Source organism: Halichoerus grypus, chromosome 10, assembly GCF_964656455.1.
Source record: "Halichoerus grypus chromosome 10, mHalGry1.hap1.1, whole genome shotgun sequence".
In the NCBI taxonomy this organism is placed as follows: Eukaryota; Metazoa; Chordata; class Mammalia; order Carnivora; family Phocidae; genus Halichoerus; species Halichoerus grypus.
In genome coordinates this window covers 71,754,485-71,773,375 of record NC_135721.1, presented here as the reverse complement: position 1 = coordinate 71,773,375, position 18,891 = coordinate 71,754,485, and the positions used below count along the sequence as shown (strand labels likewise).

General features: G+C 37.2%; 2 protein-coding genes across 4 annotated transcripts in view; one reads left to right on the top strand and one right to left on the bottom strand.

Moving 5' to 3' along the window:
- Positions 1-4,471, top strand: part of RHOQ (ras homolog family member Q) — a 38,201-nt gene extending 33,730 nt beyond the window's left edge. The window contains exon 5 of the mRNA XM_036121671.2: positions 1,119-4,471. Coding sequence (XP_035977564.2) covers positions 1,119-1,274 — 156 coding nt within the window. The 3' untranslated portion in view covers positions 1,275-4,471. The remainder of the gene's footprint in view (positions 1-1,118) is intronic.
- PIGF (phosphatidylinositol glycan anchor biosynthesis class F) overlaps positions 1,487-18,891 on the bottom strand; it is a 109,443-nt gene continuing 92,038 nt past the window's right edge. For all 3 annotated transcript variants that reach the window (XM_078056611.1, XM_036121675.2, XM_036121676.2), the window contains 2 exons: positions 16,141-16,249; positions 1,487-1,792 (listed from right to left, as the gene is read on the bottom strand). In XM_078056611.1, coding sequence (XP_077912737.1) covers positions 1,679-1,792; positions 16,141-16,249 — 223 coding nt within the window. In that variant the 3' untranslated portion in view covers positions 1,487-1,678. The remainder of the gene's footprint in view (positions 1,793-16,140; positions 16,250-18,891) is intronic.

Genomic DNA, 18,891 nt, shown 5'->3' with positions numbered 1-18,891 from the left:
AGGTCACTGCTCTGTTCCCCAGCCAGTCACAGAGGGCCAGAGCCCTTACCGGGGCCTAGAGACCCCTGCTATGTCCTGCCCTCACTGATCGTAGTCTAGGCACATGGCCTCCTTGCTGTGTCCCCAAAGTCTCGTACCTCGGGGTCTTTGTACTTCTGCCCCTCCCTCTGCCTGGAGTGTTCTTCCCTATGGAACATTATTTTCTCACTCCGTCCAGGTCTCTGCTCAGATATCACTTTCTCAGTGAGACCCTGCCTGATCTTGTCCCCACTCCCTATCTATCTTCCTTCCCTAGACCACGTATTCCATTCCCTTCTGACATTCTACCTCTAGTAGCTCGCAGTGGTCTTCTCCCTCTAAAACGTAAGCTTCCTGAGAGTCGGGGAGACTTAATTTTGTTCCCTGCTATATTCTCTCACTTGGCAAAATAAGAATGCTCAATTTCCAGTGAATGAATGAATGGAGCCTCTCCTAGAGTAGAAGCCCAAGTCCGTATCCCGGCCTCAGGGCTGCCTCACCACCTGCCTCACGGCTTGCTGTTCCCTCTCTCCCGCCGTTCTGGCTTCCTTACCATTCCCTGAACACTCCACTCATGCTCCTGCCTCAGCATCTTCCCACCTAGGGCTCTGTCTGCCTGGAAACTCTTCCCCTCCGTGGCGCTCACTGCTCACACCACTTTGTTGAGAAGCTTCCCACCTGTGTCCTGTGCACTCCCCATCTCCCCCACTCTGTGCTCCCAAGTGCACACCACCATCTGCTCCCTGTTCCCTTGGTGGGCCCCTCCCCCAGTAGGATTTAAGCAAATGTAAGCATCACACAGCGGGGACTTCGGTCTTTTGTTCAGTTCTTTGACATTATCTCCAGCACCTAAAACAGTGCTTGGCATATGGTAGGTAACCGGTACATACTTGATGAATGACATTAATTTTCATAAAATAAGTGTGGAAGGATATACACTTAGTTTTTAGTTGGCTGTCTCTGGGTTTTTATGAATATGGATGATGATTTCATTCCTTCTGCATAGCTGTGTTTTCTCATCTTCCTTATAATGGGGTGTGTCATACCAACTGTGTAAAAAAAGATTTTATATGTTTGTGATTTCTTTTTCTCCCTCCCAGATAGGAGCATGCTGCTATGTGGAATGTTCGGCTTTAACCCAGAAGGGATTGAAGACTGTTTTTGATGAGGCTATCATAGCCATTTTAACTCCAAAGAAACACACAGTAAAAAAAAGAATAGGATCAAGATGTATAAACTGTTGTTTGATTACGTGAGAAACATCTTCAGTGGCCAAGGAAACTGTCCATTTCTCTCAAAAAGCATATGAAATGCTACAGCTATACCCAGACCTCTTATAAATAATGAAGCAGTTTAAAACTTGAAAAAAAAAAACAAAAACAAAACCTGTCCTCAGAATTCTATAAAATTCATTAAGAATGTTTCTTAAAGGTCCAAGAAGCAGCAAACAGCATCTGAAGCCACAATCTACTATAAATACTTTATTTCAACTAGAAGGTACAATCTCAGGGGTTTCATAGTTTAAAAAGCTACAATCACACCATGTTGTAACTACATAAAAAACAGTGCTGTAAATGGAACTGCCTGGCTTAGACCATGTACATTTCTGCACAGTCTTTATGGAATCTGCACAATGAAGTATCTTCTCCCTTTGCTCCAATTAATTGTTCTTGTATGTAAGTTGCTTTCTATTCCAGTATATCCAGAGTGGTGAAATCACAAGGCCAGCCACGTAGCCAAAGGTCGCTCCAAGCGTACAGGAGATGGGCCATACCTGAGGAGAGGATGTATGAGATCAAAAAAGAATAACTGTTTTATTATTACTTGAGCACAAGTTAAGTGTAACCTAAATATTTCTATATTAAAGCTTAATGTGCTTTCTTAAAGAATGCCAAAAGTGTAATAAGGTCATAACCGCATTTATCATGAACACTAAAAATGTACACATTCTAGTTAATGTACATTCGACTGTAACAAGGCTTCTGGTGACTGTAGATTTAGTCTGATGCTCCCCAAACTGCATGAGATACACCCTAAAATTACAAATTAAAATTCTGGGTCAGACTTTGTCATAATCCTGGACTCGATATAGCTGTCTGAAGTAGCTGGCAATTTTGTCTTTTAATTTCCACCTTGGCTTATATAATCAGATGACATGAGACGTGTGTATGCTGACCAAACTACAAGAAACTTTAAATAGTGCTAAAGAGAACAGACCTAGAATTCGAGCATGTTACATGGAATTTATAACAAAGCAACTGCTTCCATAGTAATACTGATGTTACCTTTCAGACACAGGTATTGGAACCATAGCAGAAGTTCTAGAACTACAACTTATGTACACAACTAGAGTGTCAGTTAAATGAAATACTGGCTTCTAAATACCCATTTTCTCCAGCCATATTACATTTTGCAATATTACATCAAGCAAGCCAGAAGTAAATAATGTTGATTTCTTTCATCCACAAGCAGTGCATGCTAGTCCCTAGGTGAAAGGCCCTGCTTTAAAAAAAAAAAAAAAAAATTATGTTCATCTGTGAAGCTTATTTGGTATACTGGAGCCTTTTCTAATCTTTCTCTGGGGGATCAGGCCATAGAACTGTGTTAGAGGTGAACCATCTTAATTACTAGTTCTGTAACCTAATTAAGCTTCCTTGTTTGGTCTGCTACTGGATCTTCCTTGTTCCAAATGCCATGTAACAGACAATAGTGTTAGATAAAGTTTCAATGTGAACAAATTAATGCAGTTCAGAGAAGCATAATCTAACCCATAAATTTTTCTCCAGCCTTTCCTACATTTAAACTTGCTGTTGACTAAATTATGATTTATTTATGTCTTTGGTAAGCTTCTGTTAATTTCCATGACTTGAGCTAATCGCTGTGTCTATTGCACAGATTGGGTAATGGAACACTAAACTTTTATACTTGAAAATGACAGCCTTAAATGCTCATATCAGTCACAAATCTGGGATGTACTGTCTTGTATGTGAGCTTTGTAGAGATTTTTAAAAATATAAGCATCATCTTCCCCACTGAAGAGTGGAAAGTCTACTGGATAACTAGTCAGGATCTTTCTCTCCGAACTGGACAGTGGATGTCTTCCTTCTCCCAAAAAGTGATGGTTCATATTAAGTACCATGGCCTTATGTGTGTTCAAACAGAATCTTTATGTAACTTTCTCATTTAATTTGGGTCAGTTAATTATTAGCTATTTTTAGATACAACTGAAAGGAATTGCGTCAGTCAATTAGTATATTAACTAAGTTGTCCAACACATGGTATAAAGGAATTAAGACAGTAAAGTATTATACGTTTCCAACTGGCCTTTGGGGATTTGATGGGGACTTTTTTTTTTCTTCAAATTCACCTCTGAAGCTTTTCATACTTGGTTTACTAGCCAATTAAAGTTAAAGTCTAGAATTTGATATGCCCTACGAGAAATGGACTAGGAATCCGGAAACACAAACTCTGGTGTCACTGTTTCCTGCCTGGGCCTCAGTTTCTTCATCTATAAACATGGGAGGTAGAACGAGAGGACCTCCAACATCTCTCCCATTTATCAACTCTTAACGATTCTCTTCTTTCTTATTCACAGTATTCATTGTTGGACATTACCTTTTCAGCTGCACATTCTTAAGATGGTAAAAATCCTGTATATAGATCATTAGAACTCTAAGCAAAGATGATTGTATCATCTGAACCTGAGGTGCCTTAGGTACTCTATTGACCTTGATGGGGTTTGGAGTTTCCCATTGCTTATTCAGAGCCTTTTCATTGCTTTGATTCCTTCGTATTTCTTTTTGCACTCAATCCTTCCTGCCACCCTATAAAAACCAAAGATTTGTTTTCTATTCATGAGCAGATTGTAGAAAAATTGCCTTATTTTCAGAAGCACGTCCTCATTAAAGACTTAAGTTTCAGCAGAAATTGAGACTAATCACTGGAACAACTAGTTCAAAGTAGTCAAATATCTAGGAAATAAAATACTTCAAAAATATCTTACTGACATGAATTTTGCTAGTCGATGCAAATACATTGCTTCAAATAAGGTCATGTATGAATGAACTTAACGTACAGTTATTTTTTTTTTTTTGCATATAATCAGTTCTGAAGTTCTTGAAAATAATTTTAGGGGCTCCCTGAAATCTTATTTCTAATACTTTGCTAACTTGTACCCTTATTCTGTTTCTACAGATACATTTTAGGTTAGCCCATGTTGAATGATCTTATTTCCAGTAAGTAGAGCCTGAATTAATGGTTTTTATTGTGAATTAGTTACTTTAGGCGTTGCTTCCATTTGATTTTTAATTATTACTCTTAAGTACCAAATTAAATAACTGGTTTGTTGGTTGTTGTTTTTTAAGTGATTGTTACTTTAACAGTGTCCCATCTTAACACATGGGGTTATAAATAAAATAATATGCATAGTTTACTATCTATGTAAAGCATTGAACTTCTTACCTTAGTAGTTTTTATTTAACACCCTATGTAAACGTTTGGGGTAATACTCATTCCTGTTTCTCATGCTGTGAGTCTAATCACCAGCCAAGTGTGAGCACCTGCACTTTGTTAAAAAAGCACATTGTCAAAGTGTAGCGAGAATAATAATCCCTCATGAATCCTAGCCAAATTCCAATTTGGGTCACTAAATTCTACTTGAGTCACTTTGTAATTTCAGTACGGCTCTTCGTTTCCAAACATACGCACACACACGCACGTTCCTTACACAGCCGCCGTACTGCACCTCCAGTGATGTGCTGAGATGAGCCAGTAGTTTAAAAGTTGTATTTAATGAGGGGTGGAGGCTTAGAACACTTGCTATTTATTCAATTCTTAAGAAATCCATGCCATCAGCAAGTTAAAATGTTGGACTGGCTTTGAAGACTATTTGCTAGTCATGAATCAGGCTTTCCTGCTTGACTTTCCCGGAATAAGGAGCCCTTAACTGTGACACATTTTGTTAAAGGAGAATTTCTTCATGTATGGGCAACCTTTCTGATTTTTTATTCCCAGGATAGGGAATGGCAAAAGGAGCAGCCGAAGGGAGCTGGGGGAGGCTGCCCACTAAATCACCTTTCCTCTAAGGTTCTCATGATTGAATTTCCTACTAACCTTCTTACAAATGCTTTAAAAAATTTAAAACTACACAATGGCAACAGATCTCATATTGACTTATCGAACCATCTTAGCTTCATCTTGCATTTTCATACTGAGATCCTGGGGTTTTCCATTTAGAATTGGGTACTTGTCTTACACACAGAGATGTTTCTATTTAACATTCTTCATGCCACAAATAGGCTTAAGAAACAAAAACAACTGGTATCATCTACTGAACAGACAATCCAACTGCAATGCTACAAACATTTCTCCAAATTACGGTCATCTGAGATGGCTATATATAATTATCTTGTTTTGTTTAAGGAAAATAGAAAACTAAAAGACATTCATGTAAAGGAAGTCATTCACAAGTGTTTGCCACCAAAATTACTGTCTTCTTTTTATCCAGTTTTTTATAAATTAAAAAATTCTTAACCACTACATGGAAAGAAAAAAAAACCCATTGCATGACAAAAGATAATTTATCATGCAAGTGGGTAAAATTATTACAATTACTGTTAAAAAACCTATTTTAAAAAATGAACAGCTACATCACATGAACAAAGTGTCTTGCTTAGAGTACTACTATTATCCTTTCTCGAAACCAAATGACTCCTTAACAACATTGTTTTCTCATCACTTAAACCAAAAAAGGTCAGTGTTCTCTTCAAATACTCAGCATTAAGAAAGGCCTAATATTATAGGGTCTGGGTACCTGGTACCAGCAAAAAGCTGTGTTTCTCTCAGAAGTAAAACAGTTTCACCCTAATAAGCTGAAAACCGATTTCTCAATAAGTACAGATTTAACTTTGTATGTTTTCTCTGTTAAACAAATCCATGTTATTGCTGGTTGAAAGACATTTCAAAATTATACAAGCTTATTTCCACCTGAAGACCACACTGCTCTCTTCTGATCAGGCATTACTGATATATCTATGTAGTGTTGGGACTTTTCAAAACATGTTCTAAGTAGTACAGAATAATGATTTCAGAATACTACTTTTTGTATTAGACTAGATTTGAGTCTCAGCTCTGCCATTTATTAAATATGTGACCCTGCGCAAGTCACCTATCCTCTCTGTACCCTAGTTTCTCATCTGTGAAATGAGGATCATCATAAAACCCGCCTCACGGGGTTGCTGTACTGATTAAATGAGATAATGAGAAAATACACTAAGCAGCTCTGAGAACCATACCTATAACAGTATCTGGCACATGGTACATGTGAGCTATAAATTGATAATTTTTAGCCCATATTCCTAACAGACATATAAGTTGTCATTACAATCTAGAACACCATTATTCCCCAAATACACCATCTCTAAAGCTATTAAAAAATTCCTCCCCAAATTTTAAATTGTAGTTTAAAAAACTGTATCTAGGGGCGCCTCGGTGGCTCAGTCACTGAAGCGTCCAACTCTTGATTTCAGCTAAGGTCATGATCTCAGGTTCCTGAGATTGAGCCCTGTGTCAGGCTCTGCCCTGAGGGTGGAGCCTGCTTAAGATTTTCTGTCTGTCTCCCTCTGCTCCATCCCCCCTCTAAAAAAAAATAAATAAAAATAAAAACTACATCTAACAGGATTCATGTTTCCTTCTTGTCAAACATGATCCACAGATTTTATATGTATATATCATACCATTTCAGGGGCTCAAAGACCCCCATCTATAGACTCCTGGTTAAGAATCCCTGTATTCTTGGGGCACCTGGGTGGCTCAGTCGTTAAGCGTCTGCCTTCGGCTCAGATCACGGTCCCAGGATCCTGGGATGGAGCCCCGCATCGGGCTCGCTGCTCAGCGGGAAGCCTGCTTCTCCCTCTCCCACTTCCCCTGCTTGTGTTCCCTCTCTCGCTGTGTCTGTCTCTGTCAAATAAATAAATAAAAAATCTTAAAAAAAAAGAATCCCTGTATTCTTCATCACTCAACCCTAACAAGTACTTTTATTAACTGTTCTGGTTGGTCAAAATAATACAGTGACCCTCTACATTTTGGTTCAGAATTTTAAGGATCAATTTCAGTAATGTAGATGGCATTTATTTGTTGTTATGTGATTTGAGAGTAAAAGGCTTAAATCTATTTTAATTATAATCTGCACGGTTATTACTTAGGTTCCTTTAACATGTATTAAATGCAAGTAGATTTTTAATCTTGTCCTGTCACTGAAATGATACCCACAGGTTTCTGATACTACCACAGAACAGCTAGTTTGGTATGTCACTGAGCATGGCAATTTATGAGCTATTGCAGGTTTCTTAAAATGATGATCAGGTATTTGAAATTAGACGACGATTTCTTCTGAAGTTAGTTTCAGATATTCAACGAAAGTTTTAAAATAATTGTATATAAACATTAGGCTACTTTTAAAAATACTTCCTATTTCACTTACGAGCTCTACTTTGCTTTTCTGGGAAGTAGCACAGTCAGTGGGGTGAGAATGAGCTGAGCTGCGGAGCCAGGCCAGCCACTTACTGGCTGTGTGGCCTGGGCCAGATCACTTACCAACTGAGCCTCAGTTTCCCAATGTGCAAAACAGGATAACAGTCCCTCTTGTACTTAAAACGTGGGGCTACTGTATTATTTTAGAATTTGTCATGAAAGCTGTAAAGTACCATGCATCAGTATTATTTTGTATATGTTTTAGCTGGAAAAAACTAAACTTACGTGATCACCGATCTTTCTTAGGTGATGGACACTAGTAGGTGATAATCAGAAGTGGCGGTTTAGAACAAATAAAATAGTTCATGAGCAATGTCATACTGTGCTGTAGGAACTATTCCCTTGCCCTGGTAATCCTCTTTAATACATGCCATTCTTCACATGAAATGTCTGGGGAGTATAAAGCTTATAAGAAAACTCTCAAAAGCCACACAACACACTGCATTATATTAACCATATGTAGCCTCACCTCAGAAACAGAAAGGCATTTCCTGCTCCTTGCTGTTATTTTTTATAAATTTTAAGAAGTGTAATACAAAAACTGATTTTAAACCAACCACTTGGTAGACATTTGTATCATTTTTAATAGTCTCATATGAATGACTCCATTCATTCAAAACTATTGAGCCCCTACTATGAACCAAGCAGTTAAATTGAAACTAAGATTATTTGATTTTGGATATTTAATTTTAACAACAAATTCCTAAAAAATAAGTGCTGTGATATAATTTTTGGAAAGATATAGGATGTCACAGATATCATAGGGAAACTGTTCTGTCTGCGGATCAGAAAACCTAGAAACAGAACTCACAGTCATTAGGATTACTGGCTCTTTCGGATAAAAAAAGGAAGCTAGTTTGAGGCAGCTAGTTCTAAATTTCTCATAAGCTACTTTTTAATGTTTATTGTGCTTATCACAAATGTGTGTTGCATGACAGAATTCATCTTTCAAAGCCTGCTGACACTTCTACTGGCTTTAAATGATGATTTATATTTTCCTCTGTAATGGACTGTAAGTGAGGTGTTTTTCTCGATCTTCTTAACGTAAATGCTATTGTCTGATGTAGGAATACTTCATAGATGAGTCTACTCATCTGGACACATTTCTCTGGTTGTAAATCTGCACCAATCCAGGTGTACTCTACCCACTCTCCCATGACCAAGAGCACAGATTTAGGAAGAGCTATTTGCAGACAGGTGTGTGGTCTCCAATCTGGAAGTTCTTGTGAAAGTAACGCTACATGGTCAAGATCGTACAAATAAGTTAACCTGGCTAGCACTATTCTTTCTCACATGAAAGTCCTGCCAGCAGAGCATTATCAGCATGATTACCATACAACCCACCTTTTAAATACAAAATCATTTTCTGTCAGTTAAGTATTACAGGTTTTTTTTCCATGCTTGAAACATAAATCATATTCATATAAATTAGTATTTTATTTTGGTCTGTCTATAACACTGTATAATACCTTTGATAAAAGAAACACCAATTAACCTAAAAACATGCCACTCTTCAATAATTAAATTTTTACCCCTCGCTCTAACAATATTTCCAGTAATCCTTATGATCTCCAGCTTCAATTTATGAAAGAATTATCTGTAGCATCTGTGACTTTAGAAAATGAATATACATTTTCACAAATATTAAATTTGTAACCTGATAAAACTAGAGAAAACAAAGATTTTAACATACAACGATGCCTTAATTATCTGTCATGGGAATAAGTACAAATATTTTTAAACAATTTTAAATTGCTTTAAAAAAGTCTTAAATCAATTTTGCTTTTAACTTTATAGAAAATAAGTACACTCAAAAGAGATGTGATTATCTGGTTCAATTCCATTTTAGAGGCAGCAGCACTCCAGTCCAGGGCTTAAAGGCAGTTGTGGGTTTACTAGACACAAAAGCTTTGCATACTAACTTCAGATTCTCTCCGACAAACGTATTAAATTGTATGGTCTAAAATACATGCACCACAGTGGTCATGGCATTTATATGAAATTCTTACGTGTGGGAAGAAATGCAATACAATAACTACTCAAGCTTTTCCAAAGAGATCTAAACTATGGCCTTTAAAAAAAAAGAGAGAAGGAAATCAGGAAAGGAAAGGAAGAAAGGAGAGAAGGAAGGAAGGAAAAGGAAAAGGAAGAAGAAAAGTTATGTTTCAGAGTCCCCAGCAAGGAAGAGAATCAGGTTTGGATCCTAAGGCTTTCTTTTATCGGCCCAGTAATGTTGAGCAAGATGTGTACTCCTCTCCTCACACTTTGACATTCTTATGTGTAAAAAACCCACCTTTCACTACACTTGTTAGGATTAAGTTACCTGTGGACAGTGCCAGCCCCATGCCTGGTACATACATAGAGAGATCTACACATTTTATATTTTCTTTCTATTGCCATCTGAAATGTCGGACAGAATTGAAAATTATGTGAAATCCAATACCTTAAATACCAAAGAACAAAAAGATGAATTAAACAATCCACTCTACCAACTGAAGGACTGGCAGGCAGAATAAATAAATAACACAAGGTGGCAATCAATGCACTTTCTAACACTTTGAGAACCCAAATAATGGAATTTGCATTTTTTTTGTAATGCTAAAAATACAGTCATTAAACGACTCCTTTTATAGTCACAAATGCCTATAACATTGATTAAGCAGTAACTATGTGTCAAGTTCTGAACTAAGTACTTTGTTAGGATTATATTATTTAATCCTCACTAGTAAGTGGCAGAGCCAGGATTTGAACCTAGTAATCTGATGCCAGAGCTCTTAATCATCGTGTTATCTGTCTACCTAGTAATAAAACAAGTGGGTTTAAAAACTTTATGACAAATTTCCTTTGCTCAGAATAACCAACAACATTTCTTAAACTTCCATTAATTTTTTTTTATCAACATGAAATACTGGCCTATTTCTGATAAAGGAAAGAATTATACCATTTTTCCAGATGAAAAGCTCATAACTATTCTATAAAATATTTAGAGCATATTACATCTGAACCTTAATTATTGTTACCAAATAATTAAATTCCAGTCCTGTATAATATTTAAATACCTGTTATACTTACATTGAATATATGCTTTGTACAGAGTAAGAACTTAAATACTTACTAATTAGCTATTTAGTTACTTACAGCAAATAGTTATAATGTACAGAGGTTTTCCACAGTCAAATGTTTATTTTGTCAGTAACTATAAAACCATCAGCATTTTCTGGGAGTGAAGGAGGCTGTCTGGGTTATGGGCAATTTAAATGTTTATTTTCTTGCTGATTTTAAGGCAAATAATTAAGGCAGGGAAGAGAAGATGTCTTGCAAATAGTTTTTTAAAAGACAACAAAAATGACCAACAAGGTTATGGGTAGCCACCCTACCATATTCTCTTTAATCAAATCCTCTTGCTGCCTCCTACAAAGGGAAGGCTTCCTCCAAATATAAAGATGCCTACTATCTTTTGTCACTTGTCATTACTTAAAATTATTTAAAGTTCCTGTTAGTAAATGAAAAAACTTCTTTTCACTGAGATTACATATTTTCAATGGGCCTTTCCAGTCATATAGAAAAAATATAAATAAGCTTGAAACTGCTCAATACAGAATTCATGTCATTATAAGTTTATGTTGGGCCTCTGAAACTATACAGAGTCAGATTTGAGTTCAAAGTAGAGAAAACTGAACTAATACATGTAAGAGTTTTTGTGAGGGTGTGTGTGTGTGTGTGTTTTTAAAGAAGAAATCTTTGCTTAACTGGATACGCTTGTTTCTCTGAAAACCAGATCACAATCCAGAAAGGCTTGCTTTATCACAAACGAATCCTATCTGTATTGGGCTACAAGGCACAGAGAACTAAAATCTCTTCTTTATACATGTTGTATTTTATTTTTTTTTAGATCTTATTTATTTATTTGACAGAGAGAGACACAGCGAGAGAGGGAACACAAGCAGGGGGAGTGAGAGAGGGAGAAGCAGGCTTCCCGCTGAGCAGGGAGCCCGATGTGGGGCTCGATCCCAGGACCCTGGGATCATGACCTTAGCCGAAGGCAGACGCTTAACGACTGAGCCACCCAGGCGCCCTATACATGTTATATTTTAGATAATATTAAGTGTATACAGTAGTCTCTTCCCATGAAATTTTGCTCTAGAAAAATCTCCATTTTGAGGTAATGCCATATTCCTTTCTCAAGTTTATTGTTACTCTGGCAGATTCTGTCAGTATCATGAGCCACACTGAGTACTGACTCTAGGTAGTTACTTATGAAGAACAGAGCAAAACAAAACACCTTGTTTGCTGAAATTAAAAAGTGAAAGAAAACAATGAAGCCTCATCATTTCCCTAGTTTATCAGTAAATAACTGCTGAAAGACAGAGGGGCAGGGGATTATTATGTGAATACAGATGATTACTTTGTACATTAGTTCTATCATGCCACCAACAGCATGTATCATAATTTTTAAAAGATTATAGTGAATAAGTAGGTCATTAACTAGGAACACTCTGAAAACAACCCAACAGTAAAGACAACTAAAGTACCAGTGATAGTCCAGTCGAATCAAACATTCTTAATGAAGACCAACACTTGTTACATAAATTAGCTAGCTAGAAAATATTTTTTAAAAAAAGTCAGTAATTCAAATGGAAACTTCACATTAATTTAAACAAGTGAACCCATCCATTTGGATCCAGCTTACCTCTTATTGTAAACAAGCACTGAGGTAGAAAAGTAGCTAAAAGCCTGAACAATCCAGAATAGATAAATGGATTGTAAATCATTAACACATATATTTTCTATGCAAACCTAACCCAGATTTGGGCACATCTACTCCCCATAATTCAGTTTCCACTTCTACATAGTCTTATAAACTTGTGATTTAGCCAAGTGTAAAATATCAAACATTTACACTCTAAAATATTCCATCTATATGCAAACTGACATGTTAATCATACATTACCTTACCAACTCACTAAAGCTGCAGCCCATGGTGCTTTATGTACCAATACTTTGTATTTAGACTTAATTGCATGTATTTGAAAGTACTGAATCTAATGCAGGTTAAGACACAATTTTCTATATATAGTTTCTAATGATTCTGATTATCCTGCTCCAATTTAGAAATCACTGACACTATTGAATGAAATTAAGTTCTGTAAGACGGTAACTTGAGTACAAATGGATCTCCATCTCCCAGTATAAAAGATACCTTTATCAGTACTAAAACCTTGAGAAGGGCATCAGTGACACCCCAAACCTCCAAGGATTTCTATAATATACAACAGAGGAATATTACAGGGAAGGGCAAACCCACCAGACTTATTGAATGTAAAAGGACAACCTGTCTCTCTAGGAGACATGACATCTAATAGAGCAAAGAATGGACTTAAAAGTAGGCATTTAGGTGCAAAATATATAATCCAAATCCCTCAAAAGCCTTTGGAAAGTGAGATACTTATCAAAGATTTAACCCAGCTATCAACTAGGAATTATACTAGAGAAAACTGGACAAATATGCAAAGATGTCTGTTTAAATATGATAATCACCGTAATTAATAATAGTAAATCAATAAATGTGAAACTATAAACAATCTAAATGTTCACTGATAAGAAACTGATATATGATTTTACTCAAATAATGGAACATTACTTGTATGTAAATTTTCAATGACAAGGAATGAGCTCCATAACATACTGCTGATGGAAAAAAAAGATTAAAAATGACATATACATCACTCATCATCAGGGAAATGCAAAAAAGCTACAAAGAGATATCACCTCACACCTGCCACAATGACTAAAATCAACACAGGAAATAACAGGGACCGGTGAGGATGTGGAGAAAAAGGAACCCTTGTGCAGTGTGGGTGGGAATGCAAACTGGTGCAGCCAATTTGAAAACAGTATGGAGGTTCCCCCCAAAATTAAAAATAGCACTACCCTATGATCCGGGAATCACACTACTGGGTATTTATCTAAAAATACAAAAGCACTAATTCAAAGGGATACATGCACCCCTATGTTTATAGCAGCATTATTTACAACAGCCAAATTATGGGAGCATCCCAAGTGTCCATCAACAGGTGAGTGGATATATATATATATATAGACACACACACACACACACACATACACACACACACACACACACACACACACACACACACACACTGGAATATTATTCAGTCATAAAAAAGAATGAAATCTTGCCATTTGCAACAACACGGATAGAGCTAGAGAATATAATGCTGAGTGAAATAAGTCAGAGAAAGACAAATACCATATGATTTCACTCATATGTGGAATTTAAGAAACAAAACAAACAAAGGGGAAAAAAAGAGAAAGACAAACCAAGAAACAGACTCTTAACTACAGAGAACAAACTGATAGTTACCACAGGGGAGGGAGTTGGGGGGATGGGGGAAATAGGAGATGGGGATTAAAGAGCACACTTATCATGATGAAAAAAATAAAATGATTTAAAAAATGCATACCCAGCAATTCTACTTCAAAAATTTATCTTAAGGAAATGATAATACTATTTTCCGAAGACTTATAAATAAGAATGGTAACTGTAATTTAAGATAATAGCTAACATTTCTTACAAATGATCTCATTTAATCCTCACAACTACTATTACCTCCATTTTACAGTTAACTTGTTCAAATCACATAGTAAATGGAAGAGTTGGGATCTGAATAACATGTACTACACACCCAAGTAGAAACGAGATCATAGAGGCCCTTATAAGTTATGCCAAAGGACTCCGGCTTTATTCAAGGCAAGCAGCGAGGAAGCCGCTAGAAGATTTTTCAGCAGGAGAAATGACAGGATCAAGTATTTTGCTATGTAAAGAGTGGTTTGTAGGGCAGACATAAACGAGATGAGAGACACTTGTACAAGTTAGAGAATTAAATGTAAATGGGGAGAAGACAGATCCAAGAGATGTTACAAAAAAACCCCACGAAACACTAAAATCAAAAGGGCCAGTGCCCAGTTCAACCTGAGCTGTTAAGGAGAAGGCGGTATCAGGGATGACTCGGTAGGTTTCTGACCCAAGCAAATGGGTGAATGAGAGTGCTACTTAATTACAGGGGCAGAAAGAAAAAGCTGAATTTTAAGCATGTTAAGTTCAGGGTGCCTATGGAACCTCAAGAGGAACATCCTGCTGCATTTATGAGTCTGGGCCACGTCTGGGCAGGAGATAAAGTTTTGGGATTCAGTATCCATATTTTAATTGCAATCATGGCCAATGGAGGAGGTCATGCAGGGAGAGTGGGAGAAGAAAGATATTGGAAATCGCGGAAATACTGGTGTTTTAGGAGGAGTCAATCCAAAAGCTTGCAGGGAGACTGAGGAGGAGAAACCAGAAAAGGAGAAGGAAAAGCAGGGGACACAGCTGTTGCAGAAAGTCAAGAAAAGAGTTTCAAGCAGGGAAAGAGTGTGTTTCCAGTGAGTTAATGCTCAGAAAAGCCCCGACAGTAAGGTCTAAGAAGTCTTTCTTTGACTTAGCAATGAAGTGACTGTGGACAGGGTGGTTTAAAAAAAAATGACATATATATTATAGTTATACACATGGAGAAAGAACTGCACAAATTATCACCAAAAACCAATGAAATGAGGGTTGCCTCTGGGTGGTTGGATACTTGGTAATTTTTACTTTCTTCTTTATAACTACTAATATTACTTAAATTTTCTAAATAAATACGTACTGTCTTCGTAATAGGAAAACCATTCTCTTTGTGTTGAAAAAAGAAAGTGTATTTAGTTTTTAATACTACGATTCCATTTGGGAGAAATTATCTTGAGAAAATAATTGGAAAATGCATGAAAATATAGATTCAAAGGTGTTTATCCCAGCACTATGTGTAATAGTGAAATGCTGGCAATAACCTAAAAGATCAGTAGTGAATCCGTTAAATAAATCTGGGGATAACTATGTAACGGCATACTACAAAAGCCACTACAAATGAAGACCAAGATATATTCATTACTAACTCAGTGACCTTGGAAATATTACATATCCTCTAGGAATCAGTTTCCTCAACTGTAAAATGGGAATAAAAAGAACACTTACCTCATAGTGCTTTACCTAGCTTATTAGCTATAACCTATTGTGATCAGAAACAAAAAACCTGATGTTCACAAGTTTCCTCCAATATCACATACCCCTATTTCAAAACTGGCTTCGCTATATTAGGCTTTTAAAAAGTATTTCACAATCAACATTCAACTTGGCCATAAATCAAATTAAGAAGATACGAATCTAAGACCACAAAGGCAATGAGTATCAAAGTTGAAAACAGGAAATTCCTGCAACTTCTACCCTGTTTTTTAAAGACTCCTATAAATATTCACAAACTAAGCTTATTTATTCACCTATACATGTAGAAAACACAGTGCCTGAAGACAGAACTGGGCTGATCCGGATGCCTATGGGCCCTGGGGCCAGTAAGAAATCGCCTAGGTTACGGTGACAGAGGGAACTGGCATCCCTACTTAACTGGACAACAACACAATTTATACAGACATACTGGTTAGCTTCTTCAGTTTTACCATCACTGTCCATTTCTTTTGTTGCTTTAAGCAGCTGAAACCAACCTGCCAAGGTCTTTCCCAATCGAGTGGAATAGGAAAGGCTCCCAGCCATGTTCCTATAAAGCTAGAAATTGTAGTGATCTGAAGGCTGTTCTCCCAAATGGATGTAACTCTGTAAAACACAAATACATCAATCACCGGTGGAATCTCTCTTAGCTGCTAGAGAATCAAACAGTAGTGCCAATAACACTACACCTACAGGTTCTGTTCATTTAACAACCATCTCGAATTGACACCCATTTACCCTGAACTATTAACAATTAATTAGTAAGATGATATACATGTTTTTCGGTTGGAAAGGTAATATGTGCACACGGGGAGAGTCAAACAATTGGAAAGAGCATTTGCAATGAAAGCTAAGTCTTCCTCCCACCCTTATCAACTCTGGTTCCTCTCCCCAGCAGCAGCTGCTATTACCAACAGAGTACATATCCTTCCAGAAATATTTTATGCATGCACAAATATGTTTGGAATGATATATGCATAGATGTATACATCCTTTATCAAAACTCAAATGCATGTTATAAACCCAGTTTTGCTGTTTTGTTTGCCTTGTTAACAGCTATCCTAGTATTCCACTGCATGGAGGTACCATCACTTATTCAACTAGTCCTTTCCAGGGCACATTTCATTTATTTACTTTTTTATTTTTTAAAGGATTTTATCTATTTATTTGACAGAGAGAGAGACAGCGAGAGAGGGAACACAAGCAGGGGGAGTGGGAGAGGGAGAAGCAGGCTTCCCGCGGAGCAGGGAGCCCGATGCGGGGCTGGATCCCAGGACCCTGGGACCATGACCTGAGCCGAGGGCAGACGCTTAACGACTGAGCCACCCAGGCGCCCCTAGGGCACATTTTATTTTAACAAATCAACTTTATTTGTTTGGTGGGGGAGGAGTAGAGAACAAGAACAAAAGATTTCAAAAGATCCAGCAATATCACCTACCATTCTTATTTATTAAGTATATATCTTAGAATATAAAGGTGAAAAGACATAATTCTGCCATTCTCTGAGTAGGTCTTGCTTTCAGCCTGCCCCTCAGAGTGTGACCACCCAGCTGGGTGGAGCATGAGTCTGGTTACAGTAGAGTAAAACCCCACCACAATGCAGTAAGTAGGGTTCCAAATATTCAGTTGTTTAAAATGCAAGGTTGACTTATTACAAAGTTTATGAAAAGCAGTTTCTTCCAGTCGGTGTGGGAGTAACTGAAGACATCTGTTTTGTTAGAGGATTTCTTTCATTAGAAACAGGCCATACACACAAAATATACACTGAATTAAAGTAGCCCCAAATGACAAGTCAGTTCATAAGCCAACCACTCTGTCACCTGTCCCTCTCATTACTGCCCCACCCTCACCCTACACAAGATAAGAGCTTTAGCTTTTGAAATCGATTGAAAATTGGGACTGGAAGAAGGCTGGAGCCAATCGCCATAGATCCAAATTCGTGTTATTCTCTAGGCAATTGTTGCTATTATTGTTCTTTTTTATTTTAACACCTAAAAATGCAAGTCAATTTCTTCAGCTAGAGTTCAGCAAGACAGAGATCTGTCCCAATCTTGGAGGGAAAAAAAATGATGAGTGTAACGTAAAGAGGTAACTATACTGTTCAGGTGATTTCAAGGATTTTCTAAGGTTAATTTTTGACTATGTGTGGCTGTCAAATGTTGGCTGATTTTCACTTAACACATAGCTCCTGTATGTTGCAATACATAAAGTGATGTGTCTAGAGACATGAAGTCTGGAAGAGGATGAAAGCAAGGTTTACTTTCTGCGGAGAGGGGTTTACTTCTTCCATTTTATGAAAGAGGAAGTTCCGCCAGAACTGAAAGAATGGGTGGCAGGTGGGCTTGATGAACTGGAGAAAGACCCGCACTGTGGGTAGAAAGAACGCAAGTAAGATTGGTCGAGGCTGAGTGGAAGAATGGGAAATAAGGCTGGAAAAGTAGGTTAGAGTTAGGATTTTTACAAATAACACCTTCGTTGAGTACAGTGAAAATCTGCCCCAGATAACCCTTTCCCAGCCATATAATTCACTCATTTAAAGTGCACAACCCAATGTTTTTTTGGTATATTTAGAGCTGTGCAACCATCATCCCAAAATGACACCCTTTTACCCATTAGCAATCACTCCCCATTTCCCCTTCCCTCCAGCCCTAGGCAACCATTAACCTACTATCTGTCTCTATGGATTCGTCTATTCTGAACATTCATATACATGGAATCATACAACGTGTGCTCTTTTGTGACTGGCTTCTTTCACTTAGCGTAATGTTTTCAAGATCCATCCATTTTGTAGCATACTTCCTTTTTTATTTTCAAATAATATTTTGTTGTATGGATGGATATATATCACATGCATCAGTTCCTGGGACATTAGAGTTGTTTTGACTTTTTGGCTACTATGCATAATGCTACTATAATAGTCATGTACAAGTTTTGTGTGGACATATGTTCTCATTTTTCTTGGGGATATAGTAAGAAATGGAATTGCTGGGCCATATGATAACTTTGTTAAACCTTTTAAAGGAACTGCCAGACTGTTTTCCAAAGCAGCTGAGCCATCTTATATTGCCACTCGCTATGTGTGAGAATTCCAATTTCTTCCCATCCTTGCTAATACTTGTTATCATTGATCACAGCCATCTTAGTGGGCGTGAGGCAGTATATCATTGTGGTAGATTTAGGGTTAGGATTTTAGAAAAACCTGAAAAGTCACACTAAAGGAGCCACTGCAGGTTTTAAATCAAGGCAGA